The sequence below is a fragment of the Phasianus colchicus genome, chromosome 2 (genome assembly GCF_987193195.1).
Source record: "Phasianus colchicus chromosome 2, bPhaCol1.hap1.1, whole genome shotgun sequence".
Taxonomy (NCBI): domain Eukaryota; kingdom Metazoa; phylum Chordata; class Aves; order Galliformes; family Phasianidae; genus Phasianus; species Phasianus colchicus.
The window spans coordinates 22041965-22063120 of record NC_143437.1 but is presented as its reverse complement, the minus strand read 5'-3'; the positions used below and the strand labels follow the sequence as shown (position 1 = coordinate 22063120).

The window sequence follows — 21156 nt, the reverse complement described above, 5'->3', positions numbered from 1 at the left end:
AAAGGGGCTCTTCTGGGAGGATGTGGTGTGGGAACAGCATGGGTGAAGGAGGGCATTTCTAAAAGCTCACGCCATGGGCCTGAGGCTTCTCTCATCCACTGAATTAAAAATTCTCGTATTAGCATGTGTGGGGAGGATGTTCCTACCAAGGACAAATTGCATTTCATGATGAGGTAGAAATAGCTTTGGGAAATGGTTGAATTTGTACTCAACTGCTGTACTTACAGGACAACCAAACACATCTTTCTGTGTGCATAACTAACAACAGAACCACTTCTCCCTCCTGAAGCAAAGAAGAGCTTCAGAGTTGAACTACAAGCTCCAAAACAAATGCATCACTGCAAGCCCATGAACAGCTCCAGGCAGGTCTTAATTGCGATCCTGCCCCCTCCATATTATTGCTGGCAGCTGCATCTTGTGCAGCCAGTATTTTTCTTTCAATACATTTGAGAAGCTGCAGTGCTTCCAGATTGGAAGAAATGAAGCTGAAAAACAACAAAGCACCTTCCATTCTAGGGCAGCTATGTTGCAAAGTCTTGGAAATCAAATTAAGCGAGATAGACATCTATTAGCAACCCTACCTTACTGACCTAAACACTAGATATTTAACCACTGGCAGCTAATAGGTCAGCATTTTTTTTGTAATTCTTTTCGAAGGCTAAAAAAGTGCATTTTGCATACACGCAATTAATTCTCCACGTGGCATCAGCAGCTATTCTTTTAATTGCTCCTGGCAGTGGAGTTGGAGGGCATCACTTTACAGCCCACTTATTAACTCCTGCTCCACTCGTGCACTTTGTACTTGTTCCCAAGATTCTCAGCAGCTGTGAAAGTGCCTTTCTGCTTGTCAGATGTCTTCTAAGAGACTGGCCTAAGAAAGAAATCCCAACTAACAGTTCTTGACATTCAAAAGCTCCATTTATTCTCTCAAGACTTTAATACTTCATATTAAAAATAATAATAATGATAATTTGCATTTATTTTAAAAGAAGCCCAAAAGAAATTTCAGCAATGAAATCTGGCTATGCCAATTATATTCTAGCACTGCTCAAAAAAAACAAGATCCAGGACACAGGAAAAAAAAAGAAAAGAAAAAAAAAAAAAGACAAATGAATCCAATGTGCTTTTTGGAGGCATAGTTAAAACCTATTTTTTCAGTATTGCGGTTTTGCTCTTCAACTATTTGGATAACATTGTGAATGCAAGAAAAATACAGACAGGAGCCTGCTAAAATATGCCACTGTACTTCAGAGACAGTTAACCACATAGAGCAAAGGTTACAAGGGATAATCAGACCGCCTGTTATCAGCAAAGCTACATTTGATTTGGAAAATTGTCAAGACTGCCTTTAGCTCGGGCACATGGAGCATCCGCCTCTTTCCGTCTAGCAGAGAAAAAGCCAAAATTAATACAGAGCTAAACAACTTACATACATATCCAAAAAGGGAGTAGCTGATGCCATGCTATGGAACTAAAATAGGCAGAGCATGTTTATATGCTTTTAAAAATAGTTAGCAGTATTCCCCATTCCTTCTGTGTGGAACTCAGAACATCCAGCCCCTCCGTCCCCCACTCTCTCCATAGCTGATGAGATTAGGGAGTGCAGGCAGAGCAGGGGGCAGGGGCAGGGGAATGGCAGGAATCTTTATCCCTCTGCCTCAAACTCCACCAGTCGGTGTTTAATAAACTCAGGCAGCCCCATTTCAGAAGCACAAAACAACATCAGTTCAGCTATATTTGTTAGCAAGCCTGAGGACACTCGTCAGGTTTTTCTTTCTTTTTGGAGAGTGGAAAAAATAAATAAGCCCTGGGATAAGCTCTGGAAATTGCAACAAATTCATTTCTGCAGTACATTGAGAATCACCACAATGCTACCAATTCTAAAACAGCCCAAAAAAGTGGGTACTTGCAGTTCTTCAGGAGGCGGGCTGCACTGGCAGGAGCTCTGGGCTCACTGCTGCAAGTAATTCCTTGCATGCAAGTAGCTACTCGTCAGCCCGATGAAACTATTCTTGAACACAGAAATTTGCAGGACCGAACCCTTGCCATGACTTTCAAGGAGTCACAAGTTGGAGCTAGTTTTGCTTTTTACATAACTATGTGTGTCTATACTGAATTCCACAGGGCAGCAATAAAGGATACTACCAAAAGCCTACAGAGGATGCTGAAAGCAAGCAGCTATATTATTATGAGGAGCTCCACACAAGCAATTTGCTCCGCTAAAGTAGTCTGTGCAAAGCAATACTGTGGCCAGCCCCCGAGGATCTGCATCACCCCTGCATCTCAGCACAGGTATGGCCTAAGTGATAATTCCAAACAGTGTGTTTCGGGAGGAGACGTACTAAACAGAAAATATTTCAACCAGCGGTGTTTGGCACATCTCTGACATTTAATCAGAAGCATAAACAATCTAGACACTGAAATACAAACTTATTTTTTCCTTAAAATCAGTGTTCCATAGTTGTTTTTTTTTTTTTAATTATTATTTTAAAAATTCAGGAATGTAATACACAATACAATTAGCTCCCCACCACTGTAGTGCTCACTTACAGGAGATTCACTAGTTTTGTGCTTTGTGGAAAAAAAGAACAGATTGTGCAGTGTCTTTTGAAGGCTTTTGGTATTCCAGAACTATGATTTTCAGAATAAATCTGGTCTGTGTAACCACAGACAGGTTCAGCTGTCTTGTTGGGTCAAACACAGCCAGAACAAGCACAAAAACAGTGTTCATGCTGCAGCATGGCCACCTGACCGGCCTTGTACTTCCAGGGAATGAATCAGGCTGAAGAGACTGGAGGGCCCCATTCCCAGCAGCTGGTGCTGAGCACGCAACATGTCACAGGACAAAGAAGCTGTGCAGCTCCCTGTGACACCCCCCACCCACCCCCATCAGCATCAGCATCTTCAGCATCACATTCATGTCCTGTCCCAGTAATAAAAATAATGTGGGAGAGAGCTTTGTGTCTTTTAAGCTAGCCATTGCCTGCAATGGACACAGTAATAGAAAAATATGACTTCTGGCATAAAAAGATTAAATAGTTACAGTGGAATTAGTCACCACAATTTCATCTATTTGGGTGCATTTACTGAGACTGTTAACCAATGGTGGCATCTGGCATGACTTAACTGTTGCTCTCTTTTTATAAAAGCAACAGGAGAGAAGTAAGTTGGACTTGATAGTCTACTATAGTCCCTCTGCATGCTTTTTTTGGTGTTTTCTTTTTTTAAATAAACCTAAGAGCAGTAGTTCTATGGCGCATTAGTGATACACAGCAGGACCTCAATAATTCATACTAATGACTGAGACCAATTTTAAACTCGCAATCAAAATAATTACTAAAAGTTTACCATAGAAAGCAAGAATACACATTTAAAAAAAAAAAAAAAAGCACTTTGTTCATTTCAAAATTTACTTGGATAATACTTTGTAGTATACTAGCAGTAGTAGCATATTTTGCAAACGTAGTCTCATACAAGATCTCATTTAACAGTCAACTCTAGATCATATACAGGTAACAGGAGAAAGAGTTAAGCTAATTCAGACAGAACAAAACCATATATAAATACTATATTAACATATTTAAGTTAGTTCATCAGACTATACAAGCAGAAACACAGAGCACACTCAGCGATGCCTGGGAAGCACCACTGCCCCAAGCTGGGCTAAGCCCCACTATATCTCCTGTGCATTGGCACGTGGCACCACACCAGCATTCGCTACAGCTAGCTTGGCCGTGCAGGCTGCACAGCCAGCACACAACACTGGTCATCCACCCATGGATAATCGAGAGTTGACTGCAATGCTCCGCTGAGAGGTTGGGTAAGACTACTGACACAACCCAGGACTGATGAGCAGCAGACTATTCTGAACTACTTATGAGCAATTAGCATACAAGATGCGTATTGGAAATGCAAACTAGCAAAGTGTTCTGTATCTGGAGGCAAAGCTACATTCCCTTCGCTAACAAAACATTCTTTTAAAAAATCTACACTTAAATACTGTTGAAAACCTGAAAACCATAGCATCAAAGAATTTTGTAAGGCCAAAACTATCCTCAGTTCCCTCCGTTGTGCCTGGGTATTGTAATACATTTGAAGTAGCAAACACTAATGCAGTTTAGTATCCCACACTCCTTCCAGCGCCTTCCAGTAACAGATCTCAGAGTTCGTCACGCAAGAGTTGAGCCTCACAACACCCCTGTGAGGTAGGTATTATTCCCATGTTAAGACAGGGAATCCGAGGCAGAGTGTTTATCCGACGTGCCCAGAGTCATACAGCAAACAATGGAAGATGTGAGCAGCTTTCCAGTTTGGAATACAGGAGCAGTCAATTAATGACCAGGCATTATTCCCCATACACAACTCACAGGTGGATCAAGAGGGTCAGGGTTTTAGATTAGATTCCTTTTAAGTTTTATCTTCAACTCTCACCTAGTCTCCGCCAGATTCAGAGTCCACAGATCAGCTTCTCCTGTGAAGGTGTAAGTTGGCAGCACGCTGTAATAGCTTCTTTACAGCCAGCTGTCAATTAACTGATTTAACATTTAAAACCATAGAATCAGATACTCCTTAAGTGAAATTATGTGATATACATCTTATAAAGTAAAGTACAGCGAGTGAAATCCTGCTCCCCCATACACTTTAGCAGAAGCCAGACAGACACTCCCAAGGATGCTGCAGAGACCAGGATCGCGGTCACTGCAAGTGCTTGCAGACAGACTTAACTAAATGCAAAATGCCTCACTGGATTACTGTTTATGAAGGCTATGCCAATGCTTTTGAAAAGCATCAGTTTTACTGTCAGAGCTTGACAAACTTCCCCCCGACAGAGCTCTTACTGACACAACTAAGTTATTCTTTTATTAGTAAACTCAGCATCAGTTAAAGCTGAAGCTCCAGCTCTTCATTCATGGCAGAGTCAAGGCTTCCTTAAGCTCAAAGACTTTTATGATGATACACAACTTGGAAATAATGAAAAACACCAGAAAATCTGTAAAATATTAAGGTAGGCATTACTTTATCTGCCAGTCTCACATCCTGATCACACAGAGTATACAGTAGCTTGAACTTTCATTTCCAGAAAAAAAAAAAAAAAAACCTTTTCACATCTGATATTTTCACAGGCCATTGATTTTAATTACCTCACTACCTTACCAGAAAAGATGGGGATGGTTTCTAACAATCATTTGACGCTTTCTTAAAAATATGCTATGTGATAATATTCGTAAGAAAAACCTTCACATTTTTTATTACATAAGATTAAGAAAAATATGTGAAACTGACAAAGTGGTTTCCAGTTTTAAGTAGTTATATCTTTAAAAATGTTCTATCAACTTTGGTTTCCTTAGGGCTTCTAAATAAACAATATATTAAAATATCTACAAATCAAATATTAAAGGAAAAAGCAGGTCCAAGAGATCTGTAACACAAATTGAGTTCCTATATGCTTATCCCTCAAGTATCTTTTAATTGAAAAAAAAAATAATTTGAAGCACAACAAAAAGTGTCTCAGCTGAAATGTTGAAACTGGTTTTCTGAAGTTGTTACAGCATCGATGCACTTTCTGTCTGTCTCAGTACAAAGTCAACAGAAACGTTGTATATGACAGTGACATCACGTTCTTTAGAACAAGCATTCTAGATTTAGCAATATGACAAGAACAAGGAGCTCAGCAATTACACTACTTGGCAAAATTGCATCTCAAACATTTGTCTCTTCCTCTTGCAACACAGCTGTTGTCAAAGTCACCAAAACTCAGGTAGCACCATTCAGGGAGTTACAAAGATGATTCAAACTGCTCGTTTTGATCGGTGTTTGCCTCTAGCTTAACTGCAGGTACGCTCTCCGATTTAGTCCTTCTAGTTTTGTTATGTGGAAATTCAATGACAACCTCTGAACAAGAAATACTAAGCGAAGAAGATTTTTCTGTCTTCTTTCCAGTATTATCTTCTACTGTTCCACAACACTGCTTCAAAGCACACTGAGTTCTGCAAGGAAACTCGCATTTCCCTCTCCCTGATTCAGAGCCAACACTGGCAAACTCGGGCTGGATGGTAGTTGCGTGAATCCCTTCATCGTGAAAGATCTCTTTTATGCGCTTTGCCACCATCATGTACGTGGAAGGGTCAGGACACTTTATGTGAGCTGTGCCAATGATCCTACTGCCTGCTAGCTGCCAAATGTGTAATTCATGCACTGCTTCAACTCCTTCAAGGGTACGTAATTTTGAGTTCAAAGAATGAACATCTATTTGTTTGGGAACAGTCTGCAGAAGTATAAGGGCCGACTCCCTAAGTAACGGGTAAGTTGTGTAAAGGAGGATACAAACCATAATCAAACAAAGAACAGGGTCTAAATATAGTAACCAGCATGGACCAGCCACCGTAATGCTCTCTTGCTCAGACTTGTTTACACTGCCAAGAGGTTGGGATAAAGTAGCATTCTCCACGCAATGGCTATTGACACACGGATTAAAGCAGGGCCCATCTTTGGGGCATGGATTCCACAAACCATAAAAGAGCAAGGCATTCACTACGACAATTACTGAACCTAAGGCATCTCCAAAAACATGCAGAAAAACTCCACGCATGTTAAGCTGCGCGCTAGAGTCTTCCTCAACCTCTTCAACATCCAGAGGATAATGCCCAGCGTTCCCATTCACTTGTAGGTCCGTTGTGTCGTCCTTCATATCACCTGACAAGAAAGCAGTAGAACATTAGGCACATGCTATAATAATAATACACATCACTGCAATTCCATATAAAATAACTATCAACACTAAGCCTGCCTCATGCAGTACAAAACTGAAAAACAAGCAACTGGCCCATTATGTTTCTATTTTACCAAAATTCCACTTCCACCTTATCCAGCTGCTTAACCATTAGGCAACTTACTCTTCATTTCTCAAGCAAAATGAAGAATTGTGGAGCATATACTTAAAGGTTGCTTAAGTAGCTATGTAATTTATATTTGCTTCATCTTGTGAAAGGCCAGATAATCACATTGCTAAAACCTCTCTAGCACGACAGCAGTGCAGTTCTGTTTAATATTGCATCTTATGAAATTAAAAGCTCACAAGCAGCTTGGATGCTACTTTATAGTCATTTATTTTCAGGTTGAGCAGTTCATTTCCAAAAGACTTCTGAAATCAAGTAGGAGGAATCATTCCCAAGACACCAGCAGAACTGTGAGATACAATGAGCTGAGCTTTGGAGGTCTAACAGGCAGAATTTGTCACCAGCATTGACAATAGGACAAAATAAGTTATCACTTAAGTTCTCAGAGGCTATGAATTTGGGCTGTTTGCATTCCAGAGTATATAAAAGCTTATTTTTAATACTTTTGTTGGTTTTCAAATAACACATTGCTGTTGAGTGGCATATAGCTGTTGATGCCCAAAGTCATGTATTACGAATCACGTAATTCATAAAAGAATATTTTAGTGCCCTCCCTTATCAAAATGGGCTCCATCACACCCAACAAGCTACATAGGAACAAACACACACAACATTATAAAGAGGCAGCATGAAGTTCTTGAAAGAAATCATTTTCCAAACTTCAGCATTGGAATTATTTTACAAGATTAACTTTTTATGCTTCTTCAGAAGATCTTTGGACAGACAACTTACAGTGTTAAAGAAACGTAACAGGCACTGGCCTGACAAAGTAAAACAAGAAGCTCTCACTGCTTCCATAGTTATTGACTTCAGAGCTTTGTAAACATTAACGTGTTAATATGACCTGCAGCTTTTGTAATTCTGCTCTCATGACTGTAATTCTGTGATCATAAGTGTCTCCAAGGCCCTTCCTCTCCCAAGAAGGAGGCAGGCACATACAGAGGTGGCTGAGAGGTAAGTCAGTCCCAAGCCCTCAGCTCATCACACTGGGCATCACACTTTTGTCCTAAAGCTCCAGCTACATTTTCCACGGTTTCTAGGAGTCACGGAACAAGGAAACATCACTGACACCAGTAATTTTCCAGAGAAATGGGTGAGTTAGAGGAAAATATCTTGAGTTACAGAGTTCAGACTTCAGGGTTCACAATGAGGGCACAGAAAGAGGACACCTTCTGATCTTGCTCCATACCAAGCATTTGGGACAAAGGGGATTTGGAGAGCCAGTGAATAGGGATGGATAGCAAGAAACAAGGTTCCAGAAAGCTCTGAGTCTTTTAATGGTTAAAATGTCTCGATTTGAATTTTGACTCATTTAAAACCAACTATAAACAGATTACTTTAAACAAAATGTATGCACAAAGATTGCCTGTGCAGGACTAACCCCTGAGGCTATCATAAGGATTTCACTTCAACTTCAGGAGAAGAGAGCCTACCCTTCTTCACAATTCCCTGCTGAGATACAGCACCAATTTCAGTCATTTCCTGATTTTCACTTGTACACCTTACAGCTTCTTACAAGTCTTCATGCACCTTTACCTGTGACACTTCCATGGGTCAACAATGAATAACTCCATCCTTACATAATCATGACATGGCAGAGAAGGAAAGGCAAACTTACTTGAAAGTTTCACCATGCCCAAAATTACGCCCTGTTACTTACTAAATGCCCACAACAAATTATTTGCTATTGCTGGAAGGACACCCACAAGATGTTCCAGACAAGTTGCCCAAAAACAGTATACGTTTTAATCCACAAGAGAAGCCAATCTTTTAGCTTACAACTAGACAAGAATTTAGCTGAAAGCACAACTTACATTCCAACAGGCAAGAACAATTCACAGGCCAAGGTATCAATTAGATCAACAGCTAAGTGAATTTTACATTGTTTGAAACTAATTGTTAGAATACTTTTGTTGGGACTAACATGACATTAAGAACTTATTTTATTTTGTGGTTAAGAAAGGAGTGCAATATACTCAGAGGAACTTTCAACCTTTTCAAAAGCAACAGGGAGTCAAAACACTCAAGAAACCAAAGAGAAAAAGAGGAACTCCAAGTTTCTCAGATGTCCATGAGAACTTCTGACCACTGAAATACTGAAACTGTAGCAAAGTTCACTCCACAGAGGAAAGAGCAACCTAAGCTAATTCAGCAGTCTCTCTTAATGTTGCCCTGAGAAGAAAGGAGATATGTGGATCAGAAGACTGAGGGAAAAAAAAAAAAAGGAGAGATGTGGGTCCAAAGACTGACACTCTTTCTTCCCTGTTACAGGGACGCAGTAAGAGTGGAGAAGCAGCACACATGCAACTTCCACTGACGCACCGTATTCAGCTTAGACCAAGTGACTTCAAAACAAGCCACCCATGCGTCTGAATCCACTAAAAAAATAACCCAAGACATTCCCTCCCACAAAAAAGACAGTGTAGTCAGAACCAGGGAGAGAAGATTTTAACAAACAAGTGAATGGGAAGCTGCATTCTTCAGAAAGCTCAAGAAAGTTAACTTGAAATCACACGTGTGCTCTGAAACCAGCAAGCTCTGCATTCAGTGCCTCCTGCATGACTTCCTCAACACCAATTGGTAATCTCCAAGATTTCTTCCTATGCACACCTCGAAGAAGCACCGCGTTACTGCAATGGAATATACTTCAGTACGCTGCATCCAGAGGGAAAAAATCTCTCAGGCAGCTGACAACTGAAGCAACAGAGAGACCTGGCCGTCGGGACCAAGGCGCTGAGCTGCAGTTCGATGCACAGCCAGTTGAGCCGCCAGGGCACTGCCTTGTGACAGGCGAACACCACTTGTCACGCGCCTCCTCTGCCAGCACCAACTTTTCCCAAGGCAAAGAGCGCTTCACCCCGAGCTGCCCGCGAGAGAAAGGCACGACCCAAGGCGCTGCTTTCAGCACCCGGGCAAAAGGAAAGGTTTGAGGCGGAGGTGCCGCCTGCCCCGCTGAGCAGCCCTCCCGCCGCTCCCCTCAGGGGACGGGCGGCCCCACGGAGCTCGTGCCACCGCCGTCCTCGAGGACGGGACCCGTCCCGCCCCGCCGCGATGGGCAGGGGGCGCGCGGGGCTTACCCAGCTTCTCCTGGCTGACCCCGTTGGAGCCGCTGCAGTTCTCCACCAAGGTGCTGGTCTCCTCGCGGTGCAGCGCGGCCTCCCCGTCGCCGGGGCTTTGCTCGGCCTTGGCGCTGCCCCGGGAGAGCCGCGCGCCGCCCCCGTGCGCGTGGCCGTGGCCGTGGGAATGGCCGTGTCCGCCGACGCCGTGGTGGTTGAAGAGGCAGAGCCCCAGCAGGTTGATGACGAGCCCCGCCACCCCGACGGCGATGACCACCAGCGGCTGCTGGATCTCGTGCGGCTCGGTGAAGCGCTCGATGGCCTCCAGCAGGATGGTGAAGCAGAGGGCGGTGAGGAAGACGGCGTTGACCAGGGCGCCCATCACCTCGGCGCGCACCCAGCCGAAGGTGTTCTTCTTGGTGGCGCGGGTGCGCTGGGCGAAGCGCACGGCCACCAGCGCCACGACCAGGGCCATGACATCGGAGAGCATGTGGAAGGAGTCGGACAGCATGGCCAGCGACGACGTGACGCGGCTCACCACCACCTCCACCACGAAGAAGAGGAAGGTGAGCGCCAGCATGCACAGCAGCCGCGCCCGCCGGTTCTGCCACCACCGCGGCCCGCCCGGCCCCTTGGCCGCCATCCCCCCGCACATCGCGCCGGGGCGAGCGACGGCGGCCGCCGGCCCGGCCCGGCCCGGGCGCGAGGAGAGCCGCCGAGCGGCCCGCGGCGGAGCCCCGACGGCGAGCGCGGCCCCGTCTCCGCCGCCGCCGGCCCGGCCGCCGCCGCTCCCTCCGCTGGCGCCGGGCGAGCAAACTTTGCACCCGAGCCCCCTCACTCTTTCCACACGGAACCCGAGCCGGCACGGCCACGCCCCCCAGCCCGCGCCCCATTGGCCGCCGCCCCTCCGCTCGGCGCGCCCCGCCCGCCCCCGCCCCCCGCCTCGTCCACCATTGGCCAGCGCGCCCTCGCGACAGCCGGCCCCTCCCCGGCGGGACCGTCCATCGCCGGGCCTGCGGGCGGGGCTCGGCGTGACGTCACGCGAGCGGCGGCTCCGATTGGCGAAGCCCGTCGGCTTCTGCCTCGCGGTCCCGCCCCGCGGCGAGCGGGACTCGTGCAAAAGGTGCGCTTCTTCACACGGCCCGGCCGGCGCGCGCTCGGGGGGCGGGGCTCCCCCTGCGGGCCGGGCGGGTTCGCGCGGGGCTTTGGGGAGGTGGGGGGGGGGTCGTGACGGCTTCGTGACGTCACGCGCGGCCGTTGGGGCCGGGAGCGGCTGTGTGAGAGGGGAGGGCTGCGCTGCGCTGCGGGTAACGGGTGTGGCGATGGGCGCCGCCCTGCAGGCGCTGCTTGGGCACAGGGAGCTCCGTCCGTAATTTTCCTCCCGTTTCTGAAAACGTTAGGACGGGCGGTGAGGAAATCATGTCAGCGATGAGCTGTGGCTGCAGCTATCAGAGTTACGTGGTTTGTAGTTACAGCGTACGTAGTCACGTGTATCGTCGTTTATAGTTATGTAACTTCTGATCATTGACAGTTTAAATGTTCGGTCAGAAGAAGGAAGTAATTGTGCCTGAGGAGGTTTTGGAAAACTGTAGTCTAAAAAAATATTCAAACGCTTATAAATCAGTCTGTAGATTTTAATCATTCTGTTGCATTTGTGGTCAAGGAAAGAAAAAGGAGAACCTCTTTGGAGACTTCTGCAAAAATGTCAAAAATATAATCACAGAAATTATGGAATGGCAGAGTTGAGTCCTTCCTTTCCGCTGCGGGAGGGCCAGCAGATATGGCAGCAAGGAGCAGTGTTAGGAACGTTCCTTGCACGGGTGGAAAAGGAAGAGCAAGCAGACAAGTTGCCATCGCTGCTTGTAATGTGCAGGCATGGCTTGGTGTATGCAGTGCACGCGGGCAGTGTGAAATCCAGTGCTCGGGAAGGAAGATGTAGCAGGAATACAGGAGCCCATTGCTGCACATGGAAGTCCCAAAGGGATCTCGATCTGGGAGCTGTACAATGGTCTTTGACAACTGGAGTAGACTCAGCAACGTTCCAACAAGTCCATGTGTGCCTACCGTGTTGCTCTGCTCTTGGCATGCCACTGGCTCTTCTTCACTTACACCACAGTGTCATGCTCTTTACATTATGGACAGAGCATAGGGCGTGACAGGCACTCCTGTACTGACCCGTGACCCTGAATCCTATTGAGATTGTTCTTATCAAAATCTAGGTCTGCTCTGTTTTTAATTTAGCTTAGGAAACTACACGTAATGTTTTAATGACTACCTACCAGTAATTCAAGAGTGCTGCAAGGGAGTCAGCAAGCAGATTGCTGTAACGTTTTCCTCATCTACTTGGTTTCCCTTGTGCCATAGTATCATTTAATAAGGTGGTGTGGGTAATCGGGAAGCTGACCATCAATTACACAATTACAATGGAACATGCTCATGTCCTCTGCTCCTCACCCCATGGTCATTTAGTTAATGAGGAAGACTTACCAAATGCAGGATATATGGGTCAAAGAAACTAGCACGACTTAAACCTCCTTTATTCCACTAGGGTTAAATTTTTATAGGGATTGGTGTTAATCCAGTGGAATTTGTGTAATTAGGAAGAGCAAGGAGTTTAATGTCCCTTACTTACTAGACTTGAAGAATGACTGAAACCAAGTCTTAGTTGGTTCCCCTCAGCTGTCATCATAGTTTTCTTGGTGACTGGAAGTACTGGGTCTTTGTTCCTCCGTGAAATCAGCAGGAAATCAATATCGGCACCATCCTTACCAATAAAACTTGACTGATCAAAGACCTTTGTTGGCGTTCTTAGTATGTGAATGATGCCTAGAATTTGGGATCCTTTTAATATTTCTTCACCATGAGGCCTTCTTATCTGCTCAAAAATCCCATGAAACTGGCCTGCTGTTTTCCCCTTATGGGACAGCATGTTCTGGTCCTGCCCTTGCCCAGGGGTAGCTTTTCTTCCTACTATACCTGGCTGAATACTGAATACCTCCTGGGGCAAAAATCCACAACATAGGGTCTATATATTTCAGGAAACAGGAAGGATACAATTATCTGCCAGGAAAGGATAATGGTTACTCTAGCCAGTAACCATTCCAGTGCTCCCCATCGAATAGGGCTGGGCATCTAGATTTGCTCTAGGGGATCCAGCAGCCACCATTATCTTCATTCACTTGAAATGCAGGGACTTGGATTAAGAGTCCCCAGTGATAGCCTGGTTCTGCTGCTGAACATGGTGAACACAGATACTACCTCTGCCCCAGAATCTTTCTCATAAACCAGTGGGTCCTACACAGCTTTTCCCAGGCTTTTCTATTGTTTTACCGTGCATCAGTACCCACAAGGAATGGGGATTGTTCCTAAATTTAGGACTGTCCATGTGACAACATTATAAATTTTAAGATTAATAGGAAGGTGACTGATAAAGGTACCTAATCAAATCTTAAGGGTGTGTATGCTTACAGGAGAACATTTTGTTCCTTCTCATGTGTTTGAGGAGAATACTGTATCTACAAAGTAGGGAGGACTGAGTTTTTTTATTTTGTTTTTCTTTGTGGATTTTTTTTTAGGCTTCCAGGCATTGTGACTAACCCAATTCTTCTCTAGGCTCTGTTTCCGTTCCACACATGTGGAATGAACAGTTTCCAAGTCTGCTTACTTACTGAAAATGCTCTGTGTTTTGAGGGGAGAAGTGACTCTGAATCTCCAGTGAGCAGCTTCATACCACCTCAGATCTGGGTTACAAGATAGGAAGAAGCAAGACAGCTGCTTCATGTTGCCTGTTCTGAGGCAAAATTTTCTGTACTGCGTGCTGCTGAATGCACAGTCTGCTGAGCACTGTGGGAAGAATAGGACTTTGGTTGGGAGATATGTTACTCAGCATGTTTGCTGAGTAAATAAAGTCATTACCTTTTCCTTTGAATCTGTGCAAATTTTGCATGTGGAGAGAGGTCAGCCACAAAGGGCTCTTCACTACATGCCTTTCCACTTGGAAAAGATGAAGCCTTGTCTATAGTCTTCTAATGCAGTCACATATCACAGAGCATGCTGCCTCCTTTTAGCACCTAACTTGTTCCTTTTCTGCACAGTCATCAGACTTGTCTGTGTTTAATAAAGGCTTGTGGGACTCTGACAAACATGACTCCATCTGTCTGTTCCACTTCAAGGCTGTCAGTTTTCATTTTAGGCTGTGTTTCTTGCAGGCAATGTCTCTCTGTTAGCTGTCCTTGCAAGGTTTCTTCAAATTAGATTCAGTTAGCAGCACCGAAGAGAACAAAACCATTCACTGTTTACCTATATTAACAAGTCTATTCCCTGTAATGAGAAACAATACAAAGGAAAAGTATTACTGTTCATGTAGCCTTGTGTCAAATTCATGGTTGTATCCTGATTCAGAAAATCAGCATTATCAAGAAAAGGACTTAAACACGTCTTTGCAGTTCATTAAAAGGCCTTCTTTGCGTAAAAGCAAGTTAAACATGTGCTTAAATGCTTTCACTTGTGGCCTGTGAAGAAAGACTGTAGCTGTAATGGGAGACAAAGAGAATCTCGCTCTATAAAGAGATTTGTTCTTCCACTTGCTTACAGTATTGGTAAAACCTGGCAGAACTCCAGACAAATTAAATAGGTCAGGATGTCGTCATCTATATTTGTGAACCTTAAAAAGCAGATGAAAAAGTGAAAAATTTCCTGATTTTTTTCTCCCTACTAAAGAAATGAATTTTAAACTATGGCTATCTAATGTCTGGTTTTGATCTTTCCTTTGTAGGTTAGTTGTTTTGCTTTCTTACTGTCAGTCCATTCTTTGATCCAGTAGCACTTGGCAGCCTGCAATTGCTTCATAATGTCTGCCACAGTTAACTGCACAGCTAATCTCTAACTTTTTAATGAACATGCTTTTTTGTGTGTGTGGAATTGGTGAACATTTCCTGGCAGTTTTGGTTACCACTTGTTCTGCTTATGATACAATCAGTATTCTCTTATAATTCACAGGTAGGCAGGCAAAACTGTTGCTCTACTCAGCTGTAAAGTTAACACACTTTGTGTGTTTAGCGCTAATAATTTATTCAACCAGAGTTCAAATTGGTCCTACTAGAAAATTCATCAGCATATTAATGTTAAAGGAAAAAGAAAGAATCAGGAATAAGTGTGGTGTTATTTACTATTCCAGGCAAGGCAGCTCCCTGCTGGAAAGATGTGTTATAATGATTCAACAGGGATAGGAAAATTCTGTAGATATGGAATATTATGGAATCAAAAAAATGTCTTTACAGCTGATTGGTCAGTAATTTCTTATTATTACCGAAATCAACTATCCTTCATGGTATTTTTAATAAAACATATTGTTAAACTTTGCCTTTCATTATCTTTAGAAAGAACATGAGATCTCTGCCTATAATCTAAGCATTATGTGAATCTATATATTCTTTGTTAATATAATCAAAGGATTACTACTGCAAAGGATTAGAAGAATACTAGTATTCTTGTTTCAAACGTCTGTGCACGTTCTATTCTCATAAGTAGAGTCCCAACATGCATGGCTCTTCATTGTTCTGAACAATTGTAAGACAAGTGAGCACCTCTTTACATGCTCTGACGATCAGTTTCAAAACAGACCCTCTTGGACCTGCAGTCAATGCACCCTGAATTGGGTAGTTAAGCTTTGGAGCTTCCCGTCACACTTAAGTTTAGGTTCACAAGGTGCTGGGCAGCTGATGTTCTCCCAGGACAGCTGGCACAGACACATGATTTGTATTGGAAATAAAATCGCAGTTCTAGGTGTCTGACTCTGGAATGTGTCTAACCTAAAAATCAGTTTTTGGAAATTTCATTCTATGGCCCTATTTGTTCTGTCTAGGATATCACTTTGGAGTTGTTGGTGGGTTTTTTGTTTTGTTTTGTTTTGTTTGTTTGTTATTGTAGGTGCAGGTTTTTCTCTCCCTTTATACATTTGTTCTTTGGGGCCTAAGTGATAGGGAGAGGTGAAGGCTGATTAAACACATCAAGTAGTAACTCCAGCATTTATACACTACCCTCCTTAAGAGCCTACTTCTGGGGCACTTCTTTTGTCAGCAACACAAGTGAAGCCAGGTGGCTTTGAACTCCAATGTTTACCACTGTGCTGGATCTAGAAGCCTTCAGGCTGAGAGTCAGTGGGCTACTGAAGACAGGCTGAGGATGTGAGCTAATCACTGATGATGCTTCCAGCAGCTGCCCGTCCAACCTACCTGTGAAATCAGTCTGATGACATGCTATGTTTCCTCACATTGAAATGGATTATTTGGAAGCAGAGGTTATCACTATAGGATCCTGGATTTCTTTGATGTAGGATTTCTAAAGGTTGCTCACAGGAATAAAGACAGCCAGGTCCCTCCAGATAAGCCTCTAGAGGTCCCTATAAGAACAGTGAATACTGTAGGGAAATCATAAGTGTGTATGTTCTGGCATTTGAAAAGTTAGCTCAAAACAAGAACAGTTTTGAATCCTTTGAGACTGCATACCTCTTCTGTGTTACACTACCAAAGAAGAAATGTCCTGTGGTGGCACATTTTGCTCTGACTAAGGTAGCCATGTTGATACACCTCAGCATCTGCCTGGAGTCCGGTGACATCAGGGGAACACCACAGCAGTATTTTGTTTCAATCTCAGGGACTGAACTAGCCAATGTGAGAACTTAGTACAAGAACAGTATCGGTTCAAAACAGGAAAATCTCCAGGCAAACTGGAATGAAAGCCATCATGTTGGCTTTGTGTAAAAGAGATCTTAAAGGGTGATTCGTGGAAGAGCCATGAGCACAGGATATGGCACATCCTATTTCTGCTCTTTAAGAAAGGGCTGCCAAGCAGCCTAATAGCACAGGTGTTATAGGACGTGCTTAGGCATGGGGACTTCTGTGAAATGATCACAGGCTTCCTGTGACCCAGAAACAGCAGGTCTGATCTTGAGGGCACCCTCAGGCTCATCCTGGGCAGGCAATCCAGGTACACCTTGTGTTTCCAGTCAGCTTATCTACTAACACAGATCTGCTCTTCTTGATGCCACAGCCCATGTCAGGCCAGAACGGTGTCCATCCATCAGGAGACAGTCTTTTTCACATTAAGTCCTTTAAGTAGATTGTTTCCCATTTTACCATTTTTTTGTTAGGTATTAATTGTATCGGCTTGATGTGGACAAATTTCATTATACAGATGGATGTATCCATGGGAAAATCACTATTAATTTTGCCACTTGTCCCTAACAATGGGCTCTGGGATCCCTGAAGACCTGAATTGGAGGATCTTGACTGTGGTAACAATAAACTTTCAGTCAACCTCATACTTGCATGAGATTTGCTGCTCCAGCTGTATGCATGTAAGTCTACAATGCTGATAGGATTTACTACAAGGTACTTCAAGCATTGGTTGATGTCACCGTGAGACCTCTAACTCATTTTTTCAATGGTCTGGGGAACCAGGAGAGATCTCAGTCAGCTGGAAGATGGCAAATTGCGTCCCAGTTTTCAAGAAGGACAGAAAAGAAAACTCTGGTAATTACAGGTATATCAGTTTCACTTCAGCATCTGGAAAAACTTTGAAGATTATTCTGAGAGTTACTGAAAAACATGTGAAAGAAAATGCCATTGGTCACAGCCAAAATGGGTTCATGAGGGGAAAGTCCTGCTTAATGAATTTACATCTCCTTGTATGACAAGGTTACCTACAAATTGAACAAGGGAAGGCGGTTGATGTAATTCTTTCGGACTTCCACAAAGCTTTGGATAGTGTTTCTCACAGTATGCTTCCAGACAAAATCTCCAGCATAGAGCTAGACAAAAACTTAATGCAATGGGTGAACAACTGGCTGATGGTTTGGGTTCAGAGGGTTACAGTAAATGGGGTTACATCAGGCTGGTGGTTAGTAACTAGCGAGGTTCTGCAGGGCTCATTTTAGGGTCAGTTCTCTTCAGTATTTTCATCAGTGACTTGGATACAAGACTTGAAGGTCTACTAAGTAAGTCTGCAAACAGCACTAGATTTGAAGGAACTGTTGAATCCCTCAAGGATAGAGAGGCCTTGCAGAGGGATCTTGAAAACTGGAGGGCTGAACAATAACCAACTGCATCAAGTTTAAGAACAATTGACAGATTCTGATGGACAGATCTGATACATGTAGAGTCAGAGATGAGAGGCTGGAGAGCAGTCCTTTGGAAAGAGTTCTGGGATTCTGGTTGATGGCAAATTGAATCTGAGTAAGCTGTGTGCCCTGGCAGCCCGAAGGGCCAACTACACCCTGAGGTGCCCCAGGCCCAGAACTGCTGCTGGGTCAGGGAAGGGGCTGTCCCACTCCACTCTTTGCTGTGGGCCTCACCTACAGCCCTGAGTGCAGGTTTGGTGCCACAATATAAGAAGGATGTCAAACTATTTGAGAGCTAGAAGAGCTATGAAGTTTGGGAACATTCTGGAGGGTAAGACGTATGAGGAGTGGCTGAGGTCACTTGGTTTTTTCAGCCCAGACAAAAGGAGACTGCAGGGAAGCCTTATGGCAGCCTACAGCTTCCTCACAAAGGGGAGTGGAGGGGAAGTGCCTTGCTCTCCTCTTTGGTGACAGCAACAAGACCCGAGAGAATGGCATAGAGGTTGGAGATTAGGAAATGTTTATTTCCTGAGGGGGTGGTCAGGCACTGGAATAGGCTTCCAAGGGCAATGGTCATGGTCCCAAGCCTGCTAGAATTTGAGGAGCATTTGGACAATACTCTCAGATATATTGTTTGAATTTTGGTTGGTCCTAAATTTTTGTTTGGCCATGGGTTTGATGGTCCTTGTGGACCTCTTTCAACTCAGGATATTTTATGATTTCATGATTCTATGATCATTTAAAATTTCCTTTCCCTAGAGGTGATGTGATTTGGAATATGCTGTAAACCTGACTCTGAGATGTTCAGGACACTGTTCATCACTTCAAGCACCAAATGTGGCCTTGACATAAGGATGGAAACTTGAAGGTCTGTGCTATGTCTCATCACACTTTTTCTTTTCAACAGTCAGTTGCATTTGATGTTTGTCAAATCATATCCCAAGACAGTGAGCATAAACATGTTGCCTTTATGTTCTGTAATTAAATCTATTTATTTTCATGACTGCCCTTCATGGTGGCCACTACATGTTCGACTTAAGCCAATCTAACTAATAAAGAAATAAATAAAAGCTGGTGCCAGAAAGGCCAGGCATGTTTCCTAACTGGAAATCACATTACTGTCCCCAACCAGTCCTCAGATCTAGCAGTGCTAGATGTCCCATGAGGGGCATCAGTTCTGCCTGCTAGTACAACCAAAACCAAATTATTTTTCTTCAACTAGTTCAACAAGCTAGTCCTATTTATTTAGGGCTACAGGACAGCTAGAGCTGACACACAGGAACATGTGATTAGGGCAGGAAAAAGTGTGTGACCATAAACTGGCTACATTCCATAGTTGTTTATGCTGATTGTGAATTCACAGTCTCAAACTGACAATAAGGGAGGGATTCATGGCTGGGAATTGGTAGCTGATGTAAACATCTTCAGATCACGAGATTCCCTCTAGAGTCAGTGGAGATCTAATCAACTTTGTCAGTGGAGACTACAGTATGATTTATCTCCTCCAAGAGTTGTTTGTACTTGTTCAGATGAATTCTACCCTTACAGTGCCCATTTCTGTCCGTGACTGTAAAGAAAACCTAGTGTGAACAGCTCAGAGATTAAATCAGCATCTAATGAGGTGAATCCTGCCCCCAAGTGTTAGCTCTGCCTGTTATATGACAAGATTTATTATTATTATTATTCATACTTTAAAGTGTGAGTTAAGTGAATCATTTAATGAAATGAACTGGATAAACAGAAGGAAGAGTAGTAGCCAGTGACCCTTCCTGCTAACAGTAGTGCTCATACCAATACACTTGAAATGTGACATTCAAAGCTGCCTCCAAGCCAAAATTCACATGCACAGGGAAAGTGCTTTGATATAATAAGTTCTGGGCAGCTAATTGTTCCCTTGGAAGCAAACAGGAGTGGTGGTGCTTTTGTGAGTGTGATTAAGCATGGAAGAGTCTAACTTCGGGCATTTTTCAAAAAAACATCATATAAATTTCTTACAAGCTAATTCTGTACAGTTCATTATGGATGGCTATTTGTATGTGGGAACTGTGAACATGGCTTGTTGAAAGCTTTATATGCGGTCAGCTGTTTTGTATTTACCCAGATGTTTCTGTCTTAATGTTTGGAAGAACAAATTTCACATCAGCATGGGTGAATTAAATGATGTGTCTCAGTATCCTCAGAGCCAATGGAGAGAATCCATTTCTGTCATTGCTAAGATGGCAAAGCAATTACTGTAGCTGTCCCACAAAGGGTTCATCCATCAAGTTTCCAAGAAGGCCATCTCTCTTATCGACTAACGATGCATACTATCTGGTTAGTTAACAGTGGGGTAAAGGTCTTTTTCCTGCTCTATGTTAAGCTCTTATGCAAAAAATCTGCTGTATATAAACTGTATATAACCTTAGAATTGTGTACAGTGCCAACTGGAGTTCTAGGAATATACTTATTTATTTTTTTATTAGCCGCCTATAGTGGACATACTTTGTGTCTTTGATAATTACATAGACCAAAGCCTATCTCTTAACTGGAAATTTCCGTGCAGGAAGATATTCTTGTAAGAAAAGGACTACATAAAAAATGCAAAAATATGTACTTATTTGATTAGCAGCATCATACTAATGTTGTTAATGCACTGGTGTTTGCAGTTTGTATCACTATAGTGAGATAAAATCACTGTAACTACTATCAAATCTGTACATACTTAACGCTGGCTGTTAAAAATCAATGAATTCCTAGATCTTTGTCTAGCTGGTCTTCAGAACTTCTGTTCTTGTTAATAATGAGAGCTAACAACTTTGTGTCTAATCCTGAATAGGAAAAATGTTTCCCATGTGATATTTTGTATTGCTGGGGGTTTAACTGCAGCTTATGAGCACACAAAAATGCAGCTGATGCTGTTTGTGCTTATGTTTACCCAAGGAGTCTCAACAGGCTGAGCTGACATAGTTCTCCACCTGAGGCAAGCACTGAGGTGAATTACCCTCCAGGTTACTCTGTGTAGGTGAACATAGATGTGCATGGCCTCTCCTGAAATGTTCACAATAGGGCAGCGTGCAGACAGTGTGTTGGCTGGGATGTGTTACAG

The 21156-nt window shown here is 43.6% G+C and overlaps 1 protein-coding gene across 1 annotated transcript; it reads right to left on the bottom strand.

Moving 5' to 3' along the window:
• Positions 1-943: 943 nt before the first annotated feature.
• On the bottom strand, positions 944-10637 carry SLC30A1 (solute carrier family 30 member 1). Its single transcript, XM_031595391.2, has 2 exons — positions 9974-10637; positions 944-6693 (listed from the first exon to the last, which is right to left on the bottom strand). The coding sequence occupies exons 1-2, from the start codon at positions 10605-10607 to the stop codon at positions 5777-5779; spliced, it is 1551 nt and encodes a 516-aa protein (XP_031451251.1). The 5' UTR covers positions 10608-10637; the 3' UTR covers positions 944-5776.
• Between the last annotated feature and the right edge of the window lie 10519 nt (positions 10638-21156).